The sequence below is a fragment of the Pipra filicauda genome, unplaced genomic scaffold, assembly GCF_003945595.2.
Source record: "Pipra filicauda isolate LSUMZ 115617 unplaced genomic scaffold, ASM394559v2 scaffold24_size8852520_pilon, whole genome shotgun sequence".
Lineage (NCBI taxonomy): Eukaryota > Metazoa > Chordata > Aves > Passeriformes > Pipridae > Pipra > Pipra filicauda.
Genome location: NW_024104365.1, coordinates 2,415,908 through 2,438,746, shown reverse-complemented (window position 1 = coordinate 2,438,746; position 22,839 = coordinate 2,415,908). Strand labels below are relative to the sequence as shown.

General features: G+C 40.9%; 1 protein-coding gene across 2 annotated transcripts in view; it reads right to left on the bottom strand.

Moving 5' to 3' along the window:
- Positions 1 to 19,840, bottom strand: part of GPC6 (glypican 6) — a 769,083-nt gene extending 749,243 nt beyond the window's left edge. Inside the window, exon 1 of one of the 2 annotated variants that reach the window (XM_039381996.1) lies at positions 19,462 to 19,840. In XM_039381996.1, coding sequence (XP_039237930.1) covers positions 19,462 to 19,840 — 379 coding nt within the window. The remainder of the gene's footprint in view (positions 1 to 19,461) is intronic. The other variant, XM_027724667.2, reaches the window with a different exon arrangement.
- Positions 19,841 to 22,839: the final 2,999 nt, after the last annotated feature.

The following is a 22,839-nucleotide window of genomic DNA, read 5'->3' as shown; positions in this document are numbered from 1 at the left end:
TGTATTGTTTGTGTCCAGACTCTACATCAGTAGTAACTGTCAACTTTCTCCAAGGAAAATCTTTTTAAATAAACTGTTTTCTTGCTCTACAGACATATAGATTGATAATGAAAAGCAAAACTTCAGGCTCTTCTGCCTATCTGAATTACTCAAATAGCTCTATCTTGACCAGGTGCTTTTTTATATTATGATTATAAAGGTAAGTTAGTCACAGGTAAAAAAGGTGGCAAGGAATACCACCACTATTCAATGTTAACCCCATAATAAAACCTAAGAATAATTTTGCTGATGTAATACTTTTCACGTCAGGTTATAATCACAATATGCTACAATTTATTTACACTGATAAAAAAATCTGATTTGGTGTTTCCTAACATTTGCATTTACTTGCTGCTACTAAAAGCACAGTTAACATAAAAAATGTCAACAAAGTTTGTGCCTGTTGGGCATGTGCAGGCCAGTAAAGGAGATTAAAGTAGCAGTAAACAGATCAGTTAGCCCTGTGGTGCCACACACTAGGTGCTTGCACAGTCTTGATTTAGACTGGAGTTGCATTTGCCTCTGGTATTTGCCACTTTTAGATAGCAACAGCTTATTCCATACATTATTCTGAAACTGCCTTCTGTGGGTCAAAAATTCCACTTTTTCCTTTTGGTAATAAAAAGAGAGAATGTGCACTTTTTTTTTTTAAAAAAAGCTTTTTTTAAAAAAACCATGCATCTGTTCAAAACAAAACAAAAGCCAAAGCTCTGGCAATTTCGTATTAATTTTATATTTGCATTTTATTATGCTGATCACTTTTCAGTACTGTTCAACGGGATGAAAAAGCTACTGCCAATGCTAAACGGCTCTACTCCAAACTTGGTGGAGTAATTATGAAATAATGGTATTAAAAACTGTCACACTAATGAAAAAGTTCAATTTTTCACTCTCCAAATACAGTATCACATTTTTTATCTTAAGAGTCAACATCATGGTAAATGGTAGATGAGCAGTGTTTTGCTTGGAGCTAGCTTACTTTCACTGCAATTTTGTCAGGTTTCAGTCTAGCACACTGTCATTTTTCATTCCTGTATTCTGAAGCAGATTTTGACTTTTCTGAATATAACAGAATGGCAAAGGCAGTGCTTTTCAGCACATCCTGCCACTTCTGTCTTGCTGCCGCTTTTTTCTTGTTTTGCCTGTATTCTTCCCAAAGTGCTGATGATTGAGAAGCAAAAATATATCTGTACTGCTGTTTGCTATTAATATTTCTCCCTCCTTCAAGTGTGAGGGCGAAAAAAGTAATAAACCTCTCATTTCTAACATCTTTATTTGAAGTCATGTCCTACCCAAATTCAGAGTGATCCTAACACCCTATTCTACATAGCATTATTCTCCACACAGCATCAAAGTACTTTATAAGGCAAGAGGTGGCGTTACTCAATGTAAGTCAGGTCAGGTGGGGCATTCATACCTACCTGGGCCACACCACAGCATTTGCAAGTGAGCTGTAGGGCACTTGTTCCTGGAGTACAGACACACACGGACTTGAGATGCCAGAGAAGCTCATTACAGTTTTGACTTATAAGAAGGACATGGATGTGCTGGGGCAAGTCCAGAGGAGGGCCATGAAGATGATCAAAGGGCTGGAGCGCCTCTCCTATGAATACAGGCTGAGAGGTTTAGGGTTGTTCAGACTGGAGGAGAGGCTTCGGGGAAACCTTACAGAAGCATTCCCATACCGAAAGGGGGCCTATGACAAAGCTGGAGAGAGACTTTTTAAAAGGACATGTAGTGATAGGACAAGGGGCAATGGCTTTAAACTGAAAGAGGGTAGGATCACATTAGATATTAGGAAGAAGTTCTTTACTGTGAGGGTAGTGAGGCACTGGAACAGGTTGCCCTGAGAAGCTGTGGATGTTCAAGGACAGGCTGGATGCAATCTGAGCAACCTGGTGTCCCAGCACATGACACGGAGCCTTGAAGTAGGTGATCTTTAAGGTCTCTTCCAACACAAACCATTCCATGATTCTACAATAAGTCACCTCATAATGCAGCAGAGGGGCCACTGTGGAGCCATTGTCATCTCCTACCCGTAGCCCTCACAGAGATGCCCCTTCTTCTGGCTCATGAAGGCTGCCTCTGCAGTTCTTGTGGGTATATGAGAATTTTAGCAAGAAAATTCCTGAGACCTCTGCTGTGGTAGGAACATGAAGGGACAGCTAATGGCTGTCATATACCTTTTTAAAAAGGACAGGAACTCCACTGCGTTTGTGTCATAGTCTAAGAATAAAATACATGGACTAATTACAGATGGGCAGTAAAATCAGAGTTTGTAAACAAGATTCTGGCACTGTCCAAGTTTAAGAAAAATTGCTGTAGTAACACACATACTAAAATTACAAAATATTACTTTAGTTATTGCTTCTTTTGTTCCAGCAGATATTGCTAGACTCGGCCTGTGTTCCTCTATTTTTACATAGCTCTGCAGAAGCAAACTTGTGTGCCTCATGCTTTCACTCCCCAATGGTTTGTTCCTTCTGAACTGACTGGACTCCTCTCCATATCCCCAAGGCCAGAAAGTTTCTTACATACGGTTTAACTTTTGAGAAAATAATCTTCCAAACTCAATAGTTTGGGAAATTAAATTTTGGGCAAAGAAAGAAGTCCTGTCCCTTCTAAAATCCAACAGTCTTGACAGACTTTGGTGAAAATCAGTACTGTATCCACCAGTCCAGAGGAGCTGCAATGATAGACCTCATATGATTTTCTGATTTATAGATAAAATGGAGATTGTGCCTGACAAGGTAAGAAAGTGCTCCAAAAAGAGCCCGACAGAAAGCGCATTGAAGGGAGGCTAAATCATGAATGTAAGAAGACCACACTAAATGATATCTTCTTTTGAGTAACTGGCAGGTAAAACTACAGTTTGAAGTTGCAGAAGCAAAATATTAAGGTGGTTTTAAAAAAGGGGGGGAGGAGTGGGAGAGAGGCAGAAGCAGGGGCAGGATACACACCAAAAAAACCCCCAACAAACCATTAGTAAAAGATCGAGCAGCTAGAAAAGAAAGTGACATGGAGTGAAGCTGCTAGTTATTTACTGTCAGATTATAATAAAGGCAACAAAAATTAAATACTAACTCCTGGCTAGGACTACAGAAACAATAAAGGTGGAGGAATTCTAGTAACACAGTCAGTGAAAACCAGAGGACACTGAGTCAGCTACTCCTGACTGCCCAAGGAGAATAATTTCTTGATGAGATTGTTGTGTTTGATATGAAACAAAAAATAAGTCAAAGAAAGAAACTCTCTCCCCAGCATGCTGTCCACAAGAAACAGGGTAATTGTGTACAGAGGTAAAGGACTACTGATGGGATGGGTGCAGAGGGAAAAGCATTTTGAGACTGCATCAAATTTTTTGAGATGTGCTAAAGGGACTGTGGAGATGTTGGAAACTTATGGGGTGTTTAAGGAAGGACCCAAGGAAGAAAAAGGGAAGACAGTAAGGGGGGGGAGGGGCTTTCAGAAAGGCATCACACTGGACTGATGCAGTTGTTAGTCACTAGGGAACACACAGTAAGATATGTGCTAGAAGTGTCACGCTCACTTTTGACTTCAGTATTAAGTCCCTATCAGATGACTACAAGATTCTTTGTAAGGGTGTTTTGATCCTGGTTTTATTTTTGGGATTGATGGTAACATGGAGAGAATTCATAATGCAAGTGAAAGCAAAAAAACAATTTCAGAAAGCCTTGTAAATCCACTCTTTAGCATTCCACCAAATATTTACCACCTCTGTCATAGATATATCTATGTAACTGCATGAGAAATGCTCCTTTAGTTCCTACATTTGCCTATATCACAGTTCTGCAGCAAGTTGAGTGTAGATGTGCCCCAATCCTCCCAGCCCACTCTGCATCCCACTTTCTCTTAATATAAAATGTATTATTAGTTCTATGACTTTTATTCCTTTTATTTTGTTGTTATACAGCTCCTCAGAAAATTGTTGTATAAGTCCTGAATGAATATAATATCCTGAATTAATATAATGTCATGAATGGATGAGAACATAATGGTGTTAATCACATAGGAAAGCTGTTCTCATTTCTATTAAGTGTTCCTGAAATAATCTTGCCAAAATGCTTTTGGTCTTGTTAAAGTATCATTTTAAGTACTTACTTCAGTTCATATTTATATACTGCTTAAATTGATGTTTATGTTGTTTTTCACCTGAGAAGACATTTGAGGAGGTAGGAGAACTTGTGAGGGTCAGCAGTGTACAATCGATAGATTCATCACCTTAGATATATGGAATCCATCAGAACTTCATTTCCTTAAACTTTATGATATTGGGAACACCTCTTGCATTTTGATGAGCAGCCCTTGAATTTCTTGAAAAGAAGCCCAATTAAAAAATAATGAACTTGTTTTTTTCTAAAACTGACTCATTATCCTGGTGGTTTCCAACAGCAACCTAGAGCTCAGTTTTATATCAAATTATTTTGTGCCTGTTGGCCAGCAATACCTTTGCAACCTTTTAAGGTGCTTCTAAAGTCAAACAATTAGTCCAGGAGAAAATTTTAAAGCCGCCGATATTCCCAGTGCCAAGTTTGTATCTAGGCTCAGAAAGCAAATAAAACTTCTAGTGGAAACAGACAGAACCCACGGGATGTTCAAGACCTCTCTCTTCTACCTTAACCTTAGTGGAACACCTTAGGAGAACAGCTTCATCTTCAGCAGAGAACACTAAGATTTCTGCTGCTGACTCTCCATGGAATATTTTTGTTTGCTTTCACAGTATTATTCTTAAAATAGTATTATTCTTTTTTAAAAAAATATTTATAGAATGCAAAACGTTAAACTCTTTGGCAGGGGTCTATGAAGAACCATTCTGCTCCACAACCTGCTCCCACTAACAGGAAAATAAGACCATCCTCCAAGAATGTCTTCTGTTTCATGCACGTTTGAGGAATACCCGATCCTTTTTTGGAACTACTGCCTACTCACCTTTAACACTAATCATGTGCACTTCCAATAGGTAATACCTTTTCTCCATGAAAGACTCACTCTTGCAGAAAACAGAAAATAATTCTGCATAGGCTCTCATGCCAAATTGGCAACATTTCTTAGGGATCCTGCCCCAAACCCAAACCCAATATATCAAAAGGGACTGAGGTACCTGAGAATCCATAAGCCAGAGGGGCAGTAGCCACCTACACCAGGAAATGAGTTAACCCAAACCAGGCCCTACAGAACCTCACACTTCAAGGTGTAGATGCTAATTTTCACTGTGGTTTGCTCCCTTAGAGAACTTAAAAGAAAAATATACAGCTACCAGTACTGATAAATCATAAGGTCACCAAAACTCATAATTCATTGTGCTTCATCTAACTTAGGATATAATGGCCCAAGCAATGAGTTTCTCATCAAATCCCATGTAAGATTATGCCATAAATCAAAGCATTCATCAAACATCTTTTAGATTATTGCTGACTGCTTGTAATCTAGCATTTTATTACTAATAATTTAAATAAAATTATAAGCACACGAAAAAAATGGGAATTGTTTGAATATTCCTCAAGAGGGAAAAAATAACACAAAAAACCCCCCTTCTAGGTTGACCAATTTTCAAGTTGACTTAGTTTTTTATTAAGAGAAGCTACAAGATCAAGTAGCAATGCCAGCCTACTTCAAAGCCACACTAGGTTTAAATAGATTTACTAGATAGGGTTCTCTTTGGCAAAGAAAAGCAATTTTGACAACCTGATCTCAACCTTTTCTACTAGAATACTTTTGCTTTGAGTGCAATAACTATTTCTTGGACAGAAACTGAGTGAAGAAGCCATCTAGCTGAGTGGAGCCTGGAGATGCTGCTTTCCATCTGTTTTCCAGTAGCTATCTTTCATAAAAATATTTATGTTTGTTGGACTGTTGAGAATGTTTCAACTCTTTCAAAACAGTGTCCTCTGATATGCTAAGAAACAGGCACAAAACCAAACACCCTCTTTGGCTTAGTGAACACAGAATCATAGAATCATGGAATTATTTGGGTTGGAAGGAACCTTGAAGATCATCTAGTTCCAAGCCCTCTGCCATGGGCAGGGACATCTTCCACTAGATCAGGTTGTTAAAAGTCATATCCAGCCTGGTCATGAACACTTCCTGGGATGGAACATACACAACTTTTCTGGGCAATCTTTTTCAGTGCCTCACCACCCTCACAGTAAAGAATTTCTTCCTAATACCTAGTCTAAACCTACCCTCTTTCAGCTTAAAGCCATTCTCCCTTGTCCTATCACTACATGCTCTTGTAAAAAGTCCCTCTCCACTTTCCTGTTATTTCTTGTTATTACATGATACTCTTTATGCACAGTGGAATCATTTCAAAATGAAAGATCACACACACCCCTCCTAAAAGGGCCTTGAAGATGTTCTCTCAAAAGGTGAGGAGTGCAGAACTCAACTGTCCCACTCATCAGCATCAGACACAAGATTTCTCTGCTAGATAACATTCACTGGCCGATTACTCAGTTGTTCTGATTAACTTCCCTCATGCATTGTATCCTGTAACCTTAAGCATCTATATGAAAACTTTATCCTGCAAGGCAGGAAGCTGCCTAAAATTAAGGGACTGTATCAGTAAAAAGAGTGATGGCCTAACTCTTTGTGGAAGCAATAAGTATTTCAGCAATGACAAGTAATGTTAAAAAATGAACTATCTGTTTTTTTTTTTTCTTCTTTTGAAATGGGGATGTATGTGTCTGTGCAGCATAAACATGAAATACTCTGGACAGAATGGAAAAGAGTGATTTAGAAAGAGGAGTCACAAAGTAAGGAACCGAGAAAATTTTCAGAATATATTCTTTAGCTTGCCTTTGCAAATTAACTTCTCACTGTTGTAAGGCATGCCTGCAGCTCACTTTTAAAACTAAACTGACCAAGACACTTTTTCCACAAACATTTGTTTGAACACTGTGTTCCTGTTCTAACACAACTTAGTAAGTTCCTTTGTTTCAAAGGGGTCCACATGATTAGCAGGGTGAAATAAAAATGAGACAAATATTTGTGGACTAAATATTAGTCATGTTTACAAATTTGCCGTTCATAATATTAGAGTGTCAAAAATACAAATACGTATTAATCAAAAAATGTGGCTCCTAGCTGTTACTTTCATCTTCCCAAAATGCTCATTGTTGAAAATTTTAAATAGGTCATCTCATATTCACCTATTTAAACTAATTAAGATTGTACCTCTGTATCTTTATGTTGGATTAACACGAAGGTATAGAAATTCCATTTTGAGAAGTTTTATTCTGCTACGTCCATCCTTTCCACATGACTCATCTCAACAGTCACTGCATGCAACAGGTTGATCACCTTTGAACATCAGGCAAGACACAGAATGGAACAAAAAGAGGAGCACCTAGGTATCAGCCATTAAAATGATAATGACCCTAATATGCCAATGCCACTAGTCTTTCTAGCAAGGTTTATTGTCTGTGCTGTACAATAAGTGTAATGATAGTGATAGGACTATAAAAAATAACCTAAAAGTATATGAATCAATAGCAAAGTAATACACAATTCTTTAACCCAAGTGATGCTTATGGACCAACATCAGATTTGTTCAGCATTACAGACTAGAATCTGGTGAATCTGTTCTTAACTATAGAATTTGCTTCATCTTGATTTTGATTTTTGCTGTTCTTTTAGCTAAAAAGGACAGGGAACTTCCATAGCATTTCCCCTTAGGTCAAAAGCAGATTTAGCCTGAGGTTCATTAGGCATGGAGGTAATGGCAGTGAACATCCTGTCACCAGAAAATGGAAGTTACTCTAAAATACCACACAAGAAAACACTAACAATGTCAGGAAAACTATGCAACTATTAAAAAGACAATTGGACCTCACTTGTAATCCAAAAGTTATCTACAGTGTTATAATGACCTTGGAAAAAAGTGTCTGGTGTATGATACAATCTCAGCAGATTTTCTGAATGTAAGGGGTTGTTTGGGTATATGAATGTACATATATATGTCCACACACTTTGGACATAATAATTCTGTGCATTCTTCTCAGTTGAAGAGATAGCATTAGACTGTTGGGCAAATCATGAGAAAAGAGTAATTTAAATCCATTCATCAGATTTAGAAAAGCTTTACTTCAGCAATGATCTGTATTTATGTGTTTAGGTATTTGCCAGCAACCAGATTTCGGTATATGAAGTGGAAAGAGTTTGTGGTTTGGCCAGTTTCTGTACTGAGAAAAGACTGTGCTCTAGACAATGATTTACAGTGTCCAGTTGAAGCTGCTTTAAAAAGCAAACTCAAAATTTAAATTATTAATAACAAAGAGGTATCTACAAACAATCCATCAATTACTGTTGAATCTCACCAGGACATGAAGCTGGTGTTTTTTAAAAGGACAATTAAAAAATTAAGCAGCATATTTATTTGTATTACATTTAATTTTATGTAATAGGAAAAGGTTTAAACAGTGAGTACAAAACTATGGTACTACAATTGTGTAAGTCTCATGAAGAAATACTGGCTGTCTCAGTAGTTACAGAAGAAAGAGGCTTTGGAGTTCTTATTCAAAAAACAGTGTAGGACTTCTGAAGATCAGCTTTAAGAACAAGCTAATCACTGTTTCAGCATTCAATTTCAGGAAGTCCTTTCTGGGAGTCTTTCCACTTCATCAGCCATGCTACATGGCAAAGACAGGTGTTTGTACTTAATCAATGCATTTTAGTTATGTTCCAGGTATTCAATTAACAGTACTCATTGCCAGCACATAGTCAGTACAACAGACTATCTCTTGGAACAGCAATGGTCAAAGAATATTGTTCCTGGTTTGTCACCAATTCAATAAATAAATGTCCCCTGCGCCATTCTTTAAATACCCTCACTTTTAAATTAGATTTTGATTTTCTGCTCAGAAACAACTAAACTTCTGTAGAGCCAAAAAAACTTATTTTGCAATTTTGATTTGCATTATCTGTCTTCCTTGTTTTATTTTTGCAACAGGACTGCTAGTCAAGGAGAGACTACTTCACAAAATAAAAATTATTTTATTAAGGAAGGTTTCACTGTGGGTCAGCTTTGGCTTCTTCTTTTACATTTTTGAAACAGCTTCAAATACATGTATGCTATGCAAAGTTTGAACCACATAAGAATACTGTAGCTTGTAATAACTCTAACTGGTTAAAGAGAATATGGCCTGAGTGAAAAACTGGTAAAGAGATATTTTCCATAGTTCTTTACAACAGAGATAATGCTGACAGATTAAATGATATATAGCTATTCTCATCCAAGGAACCTAAATTGCTCGTATGCAGTATTATCTTATATGTTAAAGTTGTAAAGCCAAAAGCTAATATCAGAGAAATAAATTTTTTTATTATGTGTTTATGCTGTGAATCAATTCTGTGTAACTAAAGAAGATGCAGTCACTGTTTGTATTTACAGCTCCTTTCTCTTTGAAACATTACATCGGTTTAAGAGAAAAGATGGAAAACAGATCAGGTTTAGCCACTGGACACTGGGTGTTCATCAGCCCCTGCCTTTGATTTGTCACTGCATGGCTTAAACTTCTTAAGGACAAGCACTTATTTAAAAAGGAGGATACTTAGAAGATATTTAGAAACTGTGCAACAGCTTCTCAAGTCTGCTGCCTGACAACTGGACACTTAAGACATGCAATGAAGCATTCTGCTGCTGCTTTTAACAATTTATATTTCAGCACTACTATTAAGACAATTGTAATGTCAAAGGTACATATCGCTGGGAATGGGCACCCTCAGGTGCAGAAAAGATCTGAAACATGAAAACAGCAATAAATAGCAATATATAAGCCTGAGGTCTATCAATCCCACCCATTTGCCTCCTAAACCCCAAATTTCAACATGCCATAAAATCAGAGGACACCCAGTAAACTGACCACACTATCACACGCTGATATGGTAACAGAGTTTCCCTAAGGTAGTGAAGTGCCTCCAGTACCCTCATCCCAGGCAAGTGTTCAGCTCCTTCAGCTTCAGAAAACAGATGACTTTGCTAGTATGTCTTGTAAAATTTTGGTGATGCAGCCAGAAAGCCAAGCACAGAAGTGGGGATAATAGCCAAGAAGGCTCAGCTGCTGATAGTTTCTTCTCAACTCTACCTTTAAGAGCACTATAGTTCTGCCACACTGTGTTTCACTGCCACGTGACAAAAGATGGACAGTCTTCCTCTGGTAGTTTCAGGATAATCATATGACATGTACCTGAAAAACACCATCGGATCGTGAGGCCCATGTTCTCTTCGTGACTTCAGGCACACATTCCCACATACCCTGTTAAGTAATTTCAAGATCTTTTTTGGTGGGTTAGCTATCAGATCAGTTTGCTTGTCCAGGCCAGCATGTCAGACAGTGCTAGACCTGACTCAAGAGAAGCAGTCAGAGGAGGGAACAACTTTGCTGACAGACAACTCCCACACAGTGGGGTGGGATGTAAACAAAACCATACTTCAATAGTCTGGACCCAAGCCTGTTAAAACTTTCTTTAGGGTTAAAGAAACTGATAGACTGCTCTCTCAGTTTATGAAGCACAGTTATGTAAAATTATGCTGAGAGACAAAACCATGCAAAAGCCGTATTGTTGTCTCTGCAATGAGACAATTACACATTAGATACTGAGCTTTAATTATTGAGAACTGCCCACTTAGCAGAGCAACAAGCTCTGAAGAAACAGTTCAACAATAGAAACACAAATACATCTTGATTAGAGCTTTTCCCCATTTTGGAGCTTGGTCAGTCAAGTTGTCATCTGTTCGAGATGAGATGTCTAACAACTTAGATGGTGTGAAAAAGGATAAATCTACTTTACAGACCAAGACTGAGTAGGGGATTAAAAAAAACAAAAACAAAAACAACAACAAAAAACACAAACAAAAAAGTAGCACCTCTGTTCCATTCCTTCTTCTTTGCATCCTATTCATCAAAATCTTTGCATGAAAGCACTTTTCCAGTCCTTTCCCCTTCTCCTGGGGCTTTAACTGCATGAAAGGTCTTAGTACCTCACACAATGAATGCAAAGTGGTGCAAGCAATGAGAGAAAGAAATACATCCACTCATGTTTCACTCAGCTTCCAGTAACAGTCCCGTCTCCAACAATTCATCTTACCCTATACTGTGCCCTTGGTTCTCTGAGTCAGGTTTTCCTAGACTCACTACCTGTATACAGAGCTGCATATCTGGACTCCAAAGCCACACGTTGCTACCTTCACAAAAGACTATCCAAAACCAAAACACAGATCAATGTGGCATCTACTTACTGGGCAAGAGAAATGGTTGTTCCAGATCCAAATGATGCAATCACAAATAACAACACTTTATCCAAAATGTAACCCCTGCTACTTCACAGAATCACAAAATCACAGAATCACAATATGCTGAGTTGGAAGGGACCCACAAGGATCATCGAGTCCAACTCTTAGCCATGCAGAGGGCCATCTCCAGGAGTCACACCAGGTGTCTGAGAGTGACTGTTTCCCCGTGGAGCCTGTTCCAGTGCTTAGCCACCCTCTTGAAGAACCTTTTTCTAATAAGTAACCTAAACCTTCCCTGACCTAACTTCAGGCCATTCCCTTGGGTCCTGTCACAGGTCACCACAGAGAAGAGATCAGTACCTGCCCCTCCTCTTCCCCTCACAAGGAACTTGTAGACTGCAATGAGGTCTCCCCTCAATCTCCTCCAGGCTGAACAGATCAAGTGATCTCAGCCATTCCTCATATGGCTTCCCCTCAAGGCACTTCACCATTTTTGTTGCCCTCCTTTGGACACGCTCTAATGACTGACATCACAAAAAAAATTTAGACAAGAGCAGCTCAAAGACATTTCCTGAAGACGGGAAACTGAATCCTGAACTGGAAAGAACTTACATGAAATGTACATGGGATCTGACAGGACCCTCCCTGGTCATGTGACCATCAGGCACCACTGCTGTACTTTTGGGAGGATAACTGCACATAAATATCTGTTCCCCAATGTTATGCTTCACTTCTTAAAACACTAATCCTGGTTAAGGAAGTCATTTTAGTTTCCTGTATTAATTACTGCTCTCAAAGACAAACTCCAAGTTTATAAGGGATATCATACCTCAAAAGCCATCCACAGACATATTATATGAGAACCTTACTGAGGCATTCACAGACTATTTTGCCAGATCTGGAGTACTTCCACATACGTCCATAGTTCTCCAACCACAGCAGTATCCACATATATCCTCACACTGTACCTACATATATATTACAATCTGATACCCAGCTGTCTGAAAGCTTCATCCCTTGACTTCCCTCCAAGTCAAACTCATACAAATGCCAGAACAGTGTTCCTGCAGTCTCTAGTATGTTAAAAACTAAACACACAGGCAGAGGGGCATGGCTAAAAATATCAGAGAAGTGCATTGCTACCATTATAGACATGGTAAGAGCTGCAGAGACTGACAAAGAAACTGTTTCTGTTAACAGAGAGGTCTAGCTTTTAACTTACAGGGCAGGTTATATGACCTACTGCTTAGTCAAGCAGTAGGTTTGAACTACTTGGACTTCCCAAACACTAGGATTAGCATGGCTGACTTAGCCTTTGATCTTTCTGACATACATGAACTGAGCCCTGTGTAGTTTTTTATTATGCATATGTTTGCATTCGTGTGTTTGCACACATGTTGTTCAGGCCCATAAAACAAAGTTTCAATCTGGTTTACAAACACCTCTTCTGGTAATGTGCAACTTCTCTGGCTCTTTCAGTTCTTAAATGTGACTTTGAAGCCACTGCAGGTGGAAGCTATGACTTTACCTCCACATGCACACACATACACACACAGAGTTATGATGTGTCATTCTGTAAGCATCCCTAATTTAATGCCACAGCCCCACACAGCACCTGTTAAAAGTAGTCAAGACTTGCACTTGTTTTGGGAGATTTGCCCTGCTGTTTCAAACCCAACAGGTCAGCGAGCAAGTCCAAGGCTCCATTGTTAGTCAAGCATCTGTAGAAATGCTTCTTTCAGGAGAAAAAAAAACACAAAACAGCTCAGGATGCTCGGTACCCTTTACATCTGCTGCTCAGCTGGAGACACAGTTAAAAGGCCATTAGAAGCACAAGGTGACAGACCTCACAGGCGAGACGAGCTGGAGAGCAATTTGCTGTTTGCATTAGGAGTATCAGCCCTGGCTGCTTCTTTTAGATGGACTGAAAGCAGCTCCTGTCCCCATCCCTGAAAATCAGGGCCAGAACAGGTGGCCAGCAGGTCTCCATCCCAGGGCTGGGGCTGTGCTGCGGAGCCTCTGCATGGGCACTCAGGTTTCACAGTGGCTGGGGTGGGGGCAGGAGCCCTCGTAGCATTATTCATAATCCCTGATTTTGCCCATGGAGTCTGGCTCTGCTGGGCAGGCATCACAGTAGGACCCAAATTGCTGTCACCTGTGCAGTCAGAGGGAACCTCTTCCAGTGCCTCTTTGGCAGCACCTGCCTCCAAATGCTGCGTCTTCTGTATTCCACTATCACTCAACAGAATAAAGTGCCACTATTTCACTTTGCTGGAAGGAAAAGGTCATGTTAGCCAAAAGAAGCTTGTCAGAGAGAGCTGGTGGTCTTTGTGACAGCCTCCTATAACAAGAGCTAAAAATGTTCTTATTAGGGAAGCTTATTTTTTGGATGAATGCAGGAGCTCTAGAGCCATAAGCAGTGAAGAAAGCAAACCTTAGTTTCAGTAGGTTTTAGGCCTTTTTTTACATACATAGGAATAAAGTGCTAAGAATTTTACCAGGCATATGTTTTCCTGCCATCTGCAACACATTTTAAATTCCTTTTGCATCTTGTAATGTATTCTCTCTGTTTAGCGTAATAACTATTCTGCCTTTAAACACCAACCTTTATATGCTGTTCTTAGGAATTTGTGGAGAAGTGTTAATTCTTTTGCACATATTTAAGCTGCTAAAATAATTATGCCTGGTAGCATGAACAGTCAAACCACAGAATGAGGGTTCTCTTCCCAGGGAGATAGCACCCATTAACCAGGTATGAAAGGGGGCATACAGTCATAGTTCACTGGAAAAGTAATTTCATTTTGTTAGTAATGGGAGTGCTGATACTTTGATACCATAATGGAGTTTTAAGCACCAAGCCTGTTATTTCAACTAGAAATTTTAATGTAATTATGCATTTTTCCTTTACTAAGCAGAATCGAAGATTAGCATGCATAGTTTTCTTACATATATAGTGGGGAATAAGACAGAGATCTCCAAGTGATACTGCAAGATGCTCAAGTCATTCAAAAGAAATGGCAGGTGGTAGTTTTAAAGACAAATTACCCAGAAAAGCTTTTATTGTTGATCACTTGTTATAAGATTTGTCATTTGCAAGTAATTGTACATTCAGCTGAAACTGACCTTTTATGAGAGCCAAGTGGTAATATAAATGAAATTAATGTATTCTTTATTGCAGTAATATAAAAAGAATAGCCTGAGCTTTTAACATAGTGCTTGACCTCGCTGGTGTCTGAACACCACCTAATCTCAGGAGTATTTCACAACAGCATACGATGAAATAAGTACTAATACAGTATTAGAACAGTTTAACACATTAGCACTTAGGAGTGTAGAAAATACTATAGCTTTAGGTATGATTTTTGACTATAAATCAGACTGACAACAGAAAAAAAAAAGATTATTAGAGATAATATACTGAAATTAATCATTACATGAATTATTAAAGCATTGCCTTTTCTACTTTAAAGTCCCTCTTTTCAAGATACTCAAGCATAAAGTCACATTGGGAAACTCCAGATGCCAAGATTTAAAATTCTCATTCAAAAATGAATTATTTATAAGCATTAAAAACATGCTATTTCTTCTTAAAGGCTCTGATCTTACAAACAGTACCTTTAGGTTTAGATGTGCATACATAAGTTGTATTCCTTTTAATGGCATCAGTCACATACCAACCAGTAAATATGTACAGAAGTGACAGTAAATCCAGGTCTTAGGAAAGCTTACACATCCTCCTAGCTAAATGCATACACCAATTTATTAGCATGCACCATGCACCCACAACAGGAAAATAAGGGAGGCTGTAAGGGGAGGTGATGCTGCAGTTACTGAAATTGCAAACAGAGGTGAGAGGCGGTCACACACAATTTGGAGGATACAAATACAACAGCACTAAAACAAAAAAAAGTATGTAAGTTTACATGAAATTCCATGTCCATCTTCATTGCCATCATGGAGATCAGGAGTGAATTAATCTCTAACGGACCAACACGGATTTCACAAGCTGCACAGAATATAGTATTGATTTTAGTAAGGCTATTTTTTTTTTTAACACTGCTGAGGCAACCATACAAGGCGCCTATGAATCCTTATCTGCCTCCTGTAGTACAGGCATCTTTTTCACACAGTTTTCAGTGGCAGCAGTAGAGAAACAGTAAAAGAAGGTATTAATGAACAAGTGCTTGGATACAGACTCGGCCAGGAGTATTTTCTGCTATTCATTGCATTTTAGAGCTACTTAAAGGAAAGCAAAACATTCAGAAGGATTATCTTGGACATGGACTAATACCTCAATTGCACGAGTGACTATCGAGGTATTACTATTATTATTATTATTATCATTATAATTATTACCACTTTAGAATTACAAGCAACTGTGATATGTTCGCTAGCTCCCTTTCGTCAACACCTCTGTATTATGCCAGTATGAAGCCCATTCATCAAAGCACAATTTCAAGTGACTCCTGACCTTCAAAGTGAAGGGTTTGCTTCTGCTTTCATTTCAGTTACTTTGACTACGGTGTCTCTGTGTTGCCAGAATCTCACCTCGTTCATCATCTGCGCAGGAGAACAAAGCTCACATACTTCTTACGCAGCATTTAGAACTCAACATCTTTACAGTTGGCCGCTTTACCAGAACACTTCTAGTCTTTCTCTAAATAAACTATTATTCAGTATGTAGTAAAAATCCTCAAACAAAACAAACAAACAAAACCAACAAAAAACAAACCCCAAACAAAACCACAACACACAAACCCCCCACACCCTTCACCTTTCAGAATCTCTAGAACAAGTGAAAGTAGAAAGGCAAAAACAGACACATACATTACTTTAAACAGTCAGAAATTCACTTTCATTCAGAAAACTTTTAGACAAGGGCACACTCCAACTTTAACTTCGATGTTTCATTTTCATGGTTTCCTCTAAGATGATGTAAGTTACTGAAATCATGGTTGGAGTTAAACAACTATTGCTAACAGATATGTGCTATGATTCTTCTCTGTTGTGTTGACTTTAAAACCACAGATTTTCCTACAGCAAAACATTTCCTGCAGAGTCCTCAGGAGCTCCACTAATGCTCATGAATGCTGGGTCACAGCAGCCTCAGTCTCACAGCAGAATTCTTCACATGCAGGATACTCCATAGCAGCTCTCAGAAAGGGTAGATTTTACAAGGACAGCCAAGCTTACACTACAAGCTCCTACTACCAACCCTGCACATGACTGATGCACAGAATCAAGCCCACAGCAGCATATTACATATACTTCAAATTTTCTTCCTCTCTCCATTCCCAGGCAAAGTCCTTTATTAAGGACTTACTCTGACAACCTATATTGGAAAACAACTTTATATACTGTACTCCAATGCAAGTCACAGCACCAGAACTTGGTGATCAGACAAGACATCAGACGCAGCAGGTTGATTACAAATAAGTTCTATACAATTACATTGAACAATTTAGCATTGATGTAAAAGTACAGCGAACAAGTGTAGTGACATTACTACCAACTTCAGTGTATTTCATGTGCAACAAAATACTGGAGGAAAACCTTGCCTTAGGATGCAAAAACTGACAGCTTTTTTAATCTGTAACTTCTACATTCTCTGTTCAAAAGTGACAGTATAAATAATGTCACAGAAGTTGTCTAACAAGTCTTCTCTTGCAGCTCCATTCACAGAGAGACACCTCTGTGTCCGTAGCCTTTCTAACTTAAACAGATTCTTCAGCTCTTTACATCAGTACATAAACACTTTGCATCAGTACATACATACTACACCTTCAGTTTATTCATTTCAGTAGTCCTAGCTATAAATGCCAACTGAAAACATTTGACTAATGTTAAATCAAACACACAAACCACACTGTCCACTACTGTTTGTCATTATATTATCAAGGCATTAAGGCAAAATCTTTTGAAAACATAATGTTTTTTCAGAAATATGACTCTAATTAAAGTTCTCTGAACTCCTTTGAAACATGAGGCCTTTGACAGACTACACTTCTTTTGTAACAGTAACAAATTGCTTCCTTAACCACGACAGTAAGGTAGAAAAAGACAGAATGGGGGAAAAAAAACAAAAAGAAAAAAGAATCTGAAACTTGTACATTGATTGCTTTAACTAAATTTCCGACATTGCACCAGGTCACAAACACATAGCTTTCACATTAGCAAGAGTCCATGCTGCATGAACAGTTATTACGCAACCTCTCAGAAACGTACAAGAAGAGCAGACTCCGAAGCACACCTTAAAGCAGTCCTAGTCTTCCAACAACTGAGTAACTTGAACAGCTACAAACAGAACTGCTCAAAAGTTGATACACCAACTAGTAGCAAGGCAGATAAACGACAAAGAAAACAAACAACTTCAATAGGAAGCTCAGAAAAAATTACTCATACCTCTGTAAATCATGTACTTCTTAATCATAAAAGTAGATATTACTTATGAAACTTAGCAGGAAACCATTGAGTAATTTTGGATTGAACTACTACTAAATATTTAATTACTCTGAGTCTTTGTATATTGATACATGTCAACAAAAACATGCAAATGCTGGACTTACTTAAAAATTGCATGTCAACTTTGCATGGTACATTCACAAAATATATGAGACAATAAAACTTCTCTGTGAGCTGAAAGCAACAAGTGTTTAACCAAAGTTAATAGAAATTTACTGGATTTCCTTTTTTACTAGGAGAGAACATATCCTTCCACCTTGTTTCAAAGGAACTGGTGTAATAGTTAGCAAAGGGAAAGCATGACTGCATATTCAAAGGATCTGTGGCTCACAGGAGAGATTTCATGATTTCAAATAACTGATGAGCAACCTGAAAATAAATTAAAGGAATAAGCACAGAAAGATCAGAGAATTGGTAAGCCTGAGGAATGAAGGTGCCTGTGGAATAGTTACACCCACAGGCCCTTTACTCTCCTGCCTTGTCCTAAAGCACATCAGTGGGTTCCAATGTGGCTGAGTAGAGATCTGGTCTGTTCTGCATTGGCAACACGGAACAACCTTCCCCGTATCTTTGTGAACTACAGCCTCGCTGTCCTGAGATTTTCCACATTTATCATTCCTCACGTAAAGTGCTAAATACTGCACAGTGAATAACTGTGGTGTTATTTCACCTCAAGGAATATAAATCTACTGTTTCCAACTTTGAAAAGGAAGCGAGCAAACCAAGGAGCATCTAATTCACTCTACAAATAGCAGGACCTAACAGCAAAGTGCCAGTGGCAAAGCATAAACCTTTCTTGAGGGCTCAAGCAGTCCGATTTAAGAAGCCCCAGCTCATGTCTTCCCATATAATTTCTCTTTTTTTTTGTGGTGCTCTCCGATTCCTAAAGGATTATCGGCCCCGGACGTATTTTTGTGATAAGGTTGTAGGGAAAAGCAGGGAAATAAAATTACAACAAAAAACATTCCCAGCTTCGTAGATGGATTGAGATATAACCTGTTGTAGGCATGTTTCAGCAGACGGAAGAGCCATGTAACAGGCTGCCCGAGCTCCGGGGCGGCGGAGAGGGTGTGTATGTATGTGAGTGGGTGCCTCTCCCCGGCAGCCGGTGCCTCTGCTCCATCGGGGCTGCGGCGGAGGCGCCCGGCGGCGCCTCCAAGGGGCGACCCGCCCGGTCCGGGGCCGCGGCGGGGTGCGCGAGGGGAGCAGGACTGCCTTCCTCACTCTCCTCCTCCTCTTCCTCAGCCTCCCGCACTCCCCGTGTCCGCGGGCAGAGGGCAAAGTTATTCGCCCGCACAGGGCGGCAGCGGAGGCAGCCGGCACTGCGGACCCGCCTGCTGCCACTCGCCGCCCGGCTGCAACTCTCAAGAAGTTTCTGCCGGCGAACAGAACCGCGGCTGAGCTTGCCCGCGTCGCCCTCGCTCTCCCTCCTTTTTTTTTTTTCTTTTTTTTTTTTACCCCCCACCCCCTTAGTTTCTGTGTTTATTTAACCATTATTTACACACGCACAAGCTCCGCCGGGAAGCCCCCGGGTGCCACCCGGGCCGGCAGAGCCGCTCCGCACCGCGCACACCCCCCCCCCCCGCGACCGCCGGCCGCGCTCCCGCGGCGGTGCGCGCAGCTCGGCGGCGGCGGCGACGGCAACAGCGCCGTCCCCGGTCCGCGGCCCCCGCCCCGCCCGCGCCCCGCAGCCGCGGCCCCTTCCTTACCTGCGATCTCCTGGTAGGGCACGCTGGCCAGGCTGAAGCCCTTGGCGCTGTACGCCTGCCGCACCTCGCCGCAGCTCCGCGCCTTGCCCTCGGCCCCCGCGGCCGGCAGCACTAGCAGCACCATCAGCAGCAGCGGCGGCGGCGGCCCCGGCAGGAGCGGCCCCGGCAGGGCGCAGCGCCGCGCAGCCCCCCGCGCCGCCGGCATGGCGCGGCGCGCAACTCCCGCGCGGCGCGCAAGTCCCGCGCCGCCGCCTCCAGCGCCCCGCCGCGCCTCCGCCGCGCCCCCCGGCTGCGGGGGCGGCTGCCCGGGAGCCCCCCGGCCGCCCAGGCAAACTTTTGCGAGGTGGGGAGGAGGAGATGGGCGCGCACACACACACATGCGCGCACGGCGGGGGCAGGAGAGCGGTAGCCTCGTCCCCCCCCGGCTCCTTCTCCAAAAGCCAAAAGCAAAGCGCTCGCCCCACGCCAAAAAAAAAAAAAAAAAAAAAAAAAAAAAAAAAAGAGAAAAAAAAAAAAAAACCCAACCAACCAACCAAACAAACAAAAAGCCACAACCAGAAACCCCAAACCAAAAAATAAAAAGGAAAAGGAAAAAAGAGGGCAAAAATCTGGTTGTAGGTTGTGAAGATTGAAACCGCGGGCGCGTTGCTGCGATCGGAGTCCCGGGGCAGCAGCAGCGAGACCGTCCACGGAGCTGTGCCTGCCGCCTCTGCCAGTCTGGATGGAGGTGGTGGGAAAGGCAGTCGGCGTGGGGATGGACTGGACAGCGGCTCGGAGCGTGCCTGTGTGCCTCTGTGTGTGTGTCTGTGTGTGTGGTGTGCGTGCGTGTGGTGCTCTGAATGCGTGTGCCTGTATTTACGGGAGCTGGGGAAACCTCTGCTCCGCACAGCGCTGGAGCAGCCTCCGGAGCCAGGCAGGGAGAAATCCTGGAGACAAGACACAGCAAGGGAGAGCCGCACACACATACACAAATCAGACACACACACACATACACACACACACACACACACACACAGAGGGAGAGAGAGAGAGAGAGAGAGAGCGAGAGAGAGAGCGAGAGAGAGAGAGAAACGTGCTACACATTGCATCGCCGAAATCCAGGAGCACAAAGCAAATCCTGGCGTGGATCGCTGTTTGCTGGCAGAAGGAAGGAAAAACACCCTCAAACCCCGAAAACTTCCTCCTCACCATGAATCCATCTGCTCCTAGCCACAAAATTACAAATTGCCTGCTAGCGAGAAGTCAGAAAAATAGACTCCTCGGCGGTATTGCCAGGTTGGAGTGAGCACTTTAAATACTTTTTTTCCATTAATTATTATTTGTTGCACACATAAATACCTGAGCTGATGAGCTAGAAGGAGGATTAGTCCATCGTCTAAAGTAGAGAGTAGGAAAGATGTTTCTGTGCATCGCACAATGAATGAGGAAATAAGAAAGACAGCCCTTGACCCGGATAATTCCTGACAGCCTAGGAGAGGAGAGCATGGGAACAAACACATAAATTTCCTTTCTGCAAATATGAATCTTCAAAGACTTGAATAGGGGAAGTGAAGAAAACTCCTGCAAGGTAAATTCAGTCTCTGCTCAGGGGCAGAGAAAAATATTCTGTTAAGTATTTGATAGCAAAATCTAAACTTACAGTTTTAAAAGATTGATTGCAATGTTTTTTATGAGTACTATAGAGAAGTACAACATCTTGTCCAAAGTATAAGAGAGAAGTGTCAGATCCAGGATGAAGTGAAGAAGGCCAACAGAAGAGATAAAAGACCATGAACTTGAAGACTCACTTATCACTGAGGAGCAACAGAGCAATATCATGACACTATCATAATTCAAGATGCATTCAAATTAGACTGAAATTATTAAGTGCCAATACTGCTGCAGTCTCACATTAACTGCAGTGTTAATTTTGGGTCTGGGTCAGTGTAGGCAGCGTGGTTCCACCTGACCCTGTGTGTTCCTCTGCCTGTTTTACCTCTCTCACACTGTTATTCCTTCTGCTTCCCTCCCTTTTTCCCCACCTGAGTGATGATGCTCTGACACTGCTTGTTTATACAGCGGATAAAAAGTTCGTGTGTGCAGTCCTTGTTCTCCCTTTTCCTACCAAAGTTTCCGTGTGTAGAGGGTTGGCTGGGTGAGGGGGCTAGTGTGGGGAAGGAAGGGGTGGGCGAGCAGTGGGTCTTATTGGAGTACTGCAATCTGGTCAGAAAGACTGGGTTAGCACCTGTCCCTCCAAGCTTCCCCTAAGGTGAGATGTTTCTAGGGGACCAGTGCCAGACCCCCCAGTGAGATCAGTTTGGGAGAGAGGTTACTGAAAGAAGGAAATTTCCTTATTTTCTCCAAGTCTTCAAACCATTTAAAGCTCCAAAGACTTGCTAGCTTGAAAGGTTTAATCATATACCATAGTTCTTCCTAGGACTAGTTTTGGGGGAGTGGTGGGCTGGTGCATTGGTATTGTAACAGTGTCAAGTGATATAACCAACCCTCTTCTCTCAGAGGATGGGGTGGAAGAAGACCCTGCTTTAGCAACCCACAGGTAGAGAACTCAATATCTTACCAGCCCACTACAAATAACAAGTTGTTAGTACATGTTGGTGCCCTGTATTAGTGAAAAGTTAGACAAGGTTTGTATAATTACTGTGTGGAAAAGTTTTGACAGATCTATATGTAATCTCACTGTGTGTAAGATACATGTAAGATATACACAGTTCACCCAAAGATAGGATCAGAAGGGTGTTACAAATGTTACACATACCTCATTTCTTCTGATTGCTCTAACTTTCCTCTATGCTGTGGTCAAAGCAGAACATTAGCTTACCACATATCAAGCATGACAGACTTCCCCACAATCCAATCTTCTTCAACCCACAGGAAAGTTAGTGTCGCGGGTCTGAAAAGCTTAGACAAAGTTATTAAAAAGCCTTGCTGGTGACTCTAGAGTTACAGAAAGGACTTCCTTGCTTTCTAAACTCCTTCTCAGAGAAAGGTTTAGGTGTGGCTGAATACTATCTTAGCCTCGGACTGTGTTAACAGTTTAAATTTAAAGGAATTATAGAAGTATGATTAAACCACTTTGTTCCACAGATTTTAATGACTGGCAAAATGAGAATATTTATATAAAATTAATAATTTATTTTATACAAATGATCAGACAAAATATCTTAATCAGAACTATTTACTACACAATATAAACACTAAAAATATACTACTAGAGTATAATATAGCATAAAATAGTATAGTGCACTGTAATAAAACATTATTGAAGCAGTTATATTAAAGCTAGCAAAAAGTAATAATTATTAAGTAGATATCTGGTGTAACTCACCCATACCAAAGCTCATGAGATCTATTTCTCTCAACCTTGGAGGGCATCCCCGG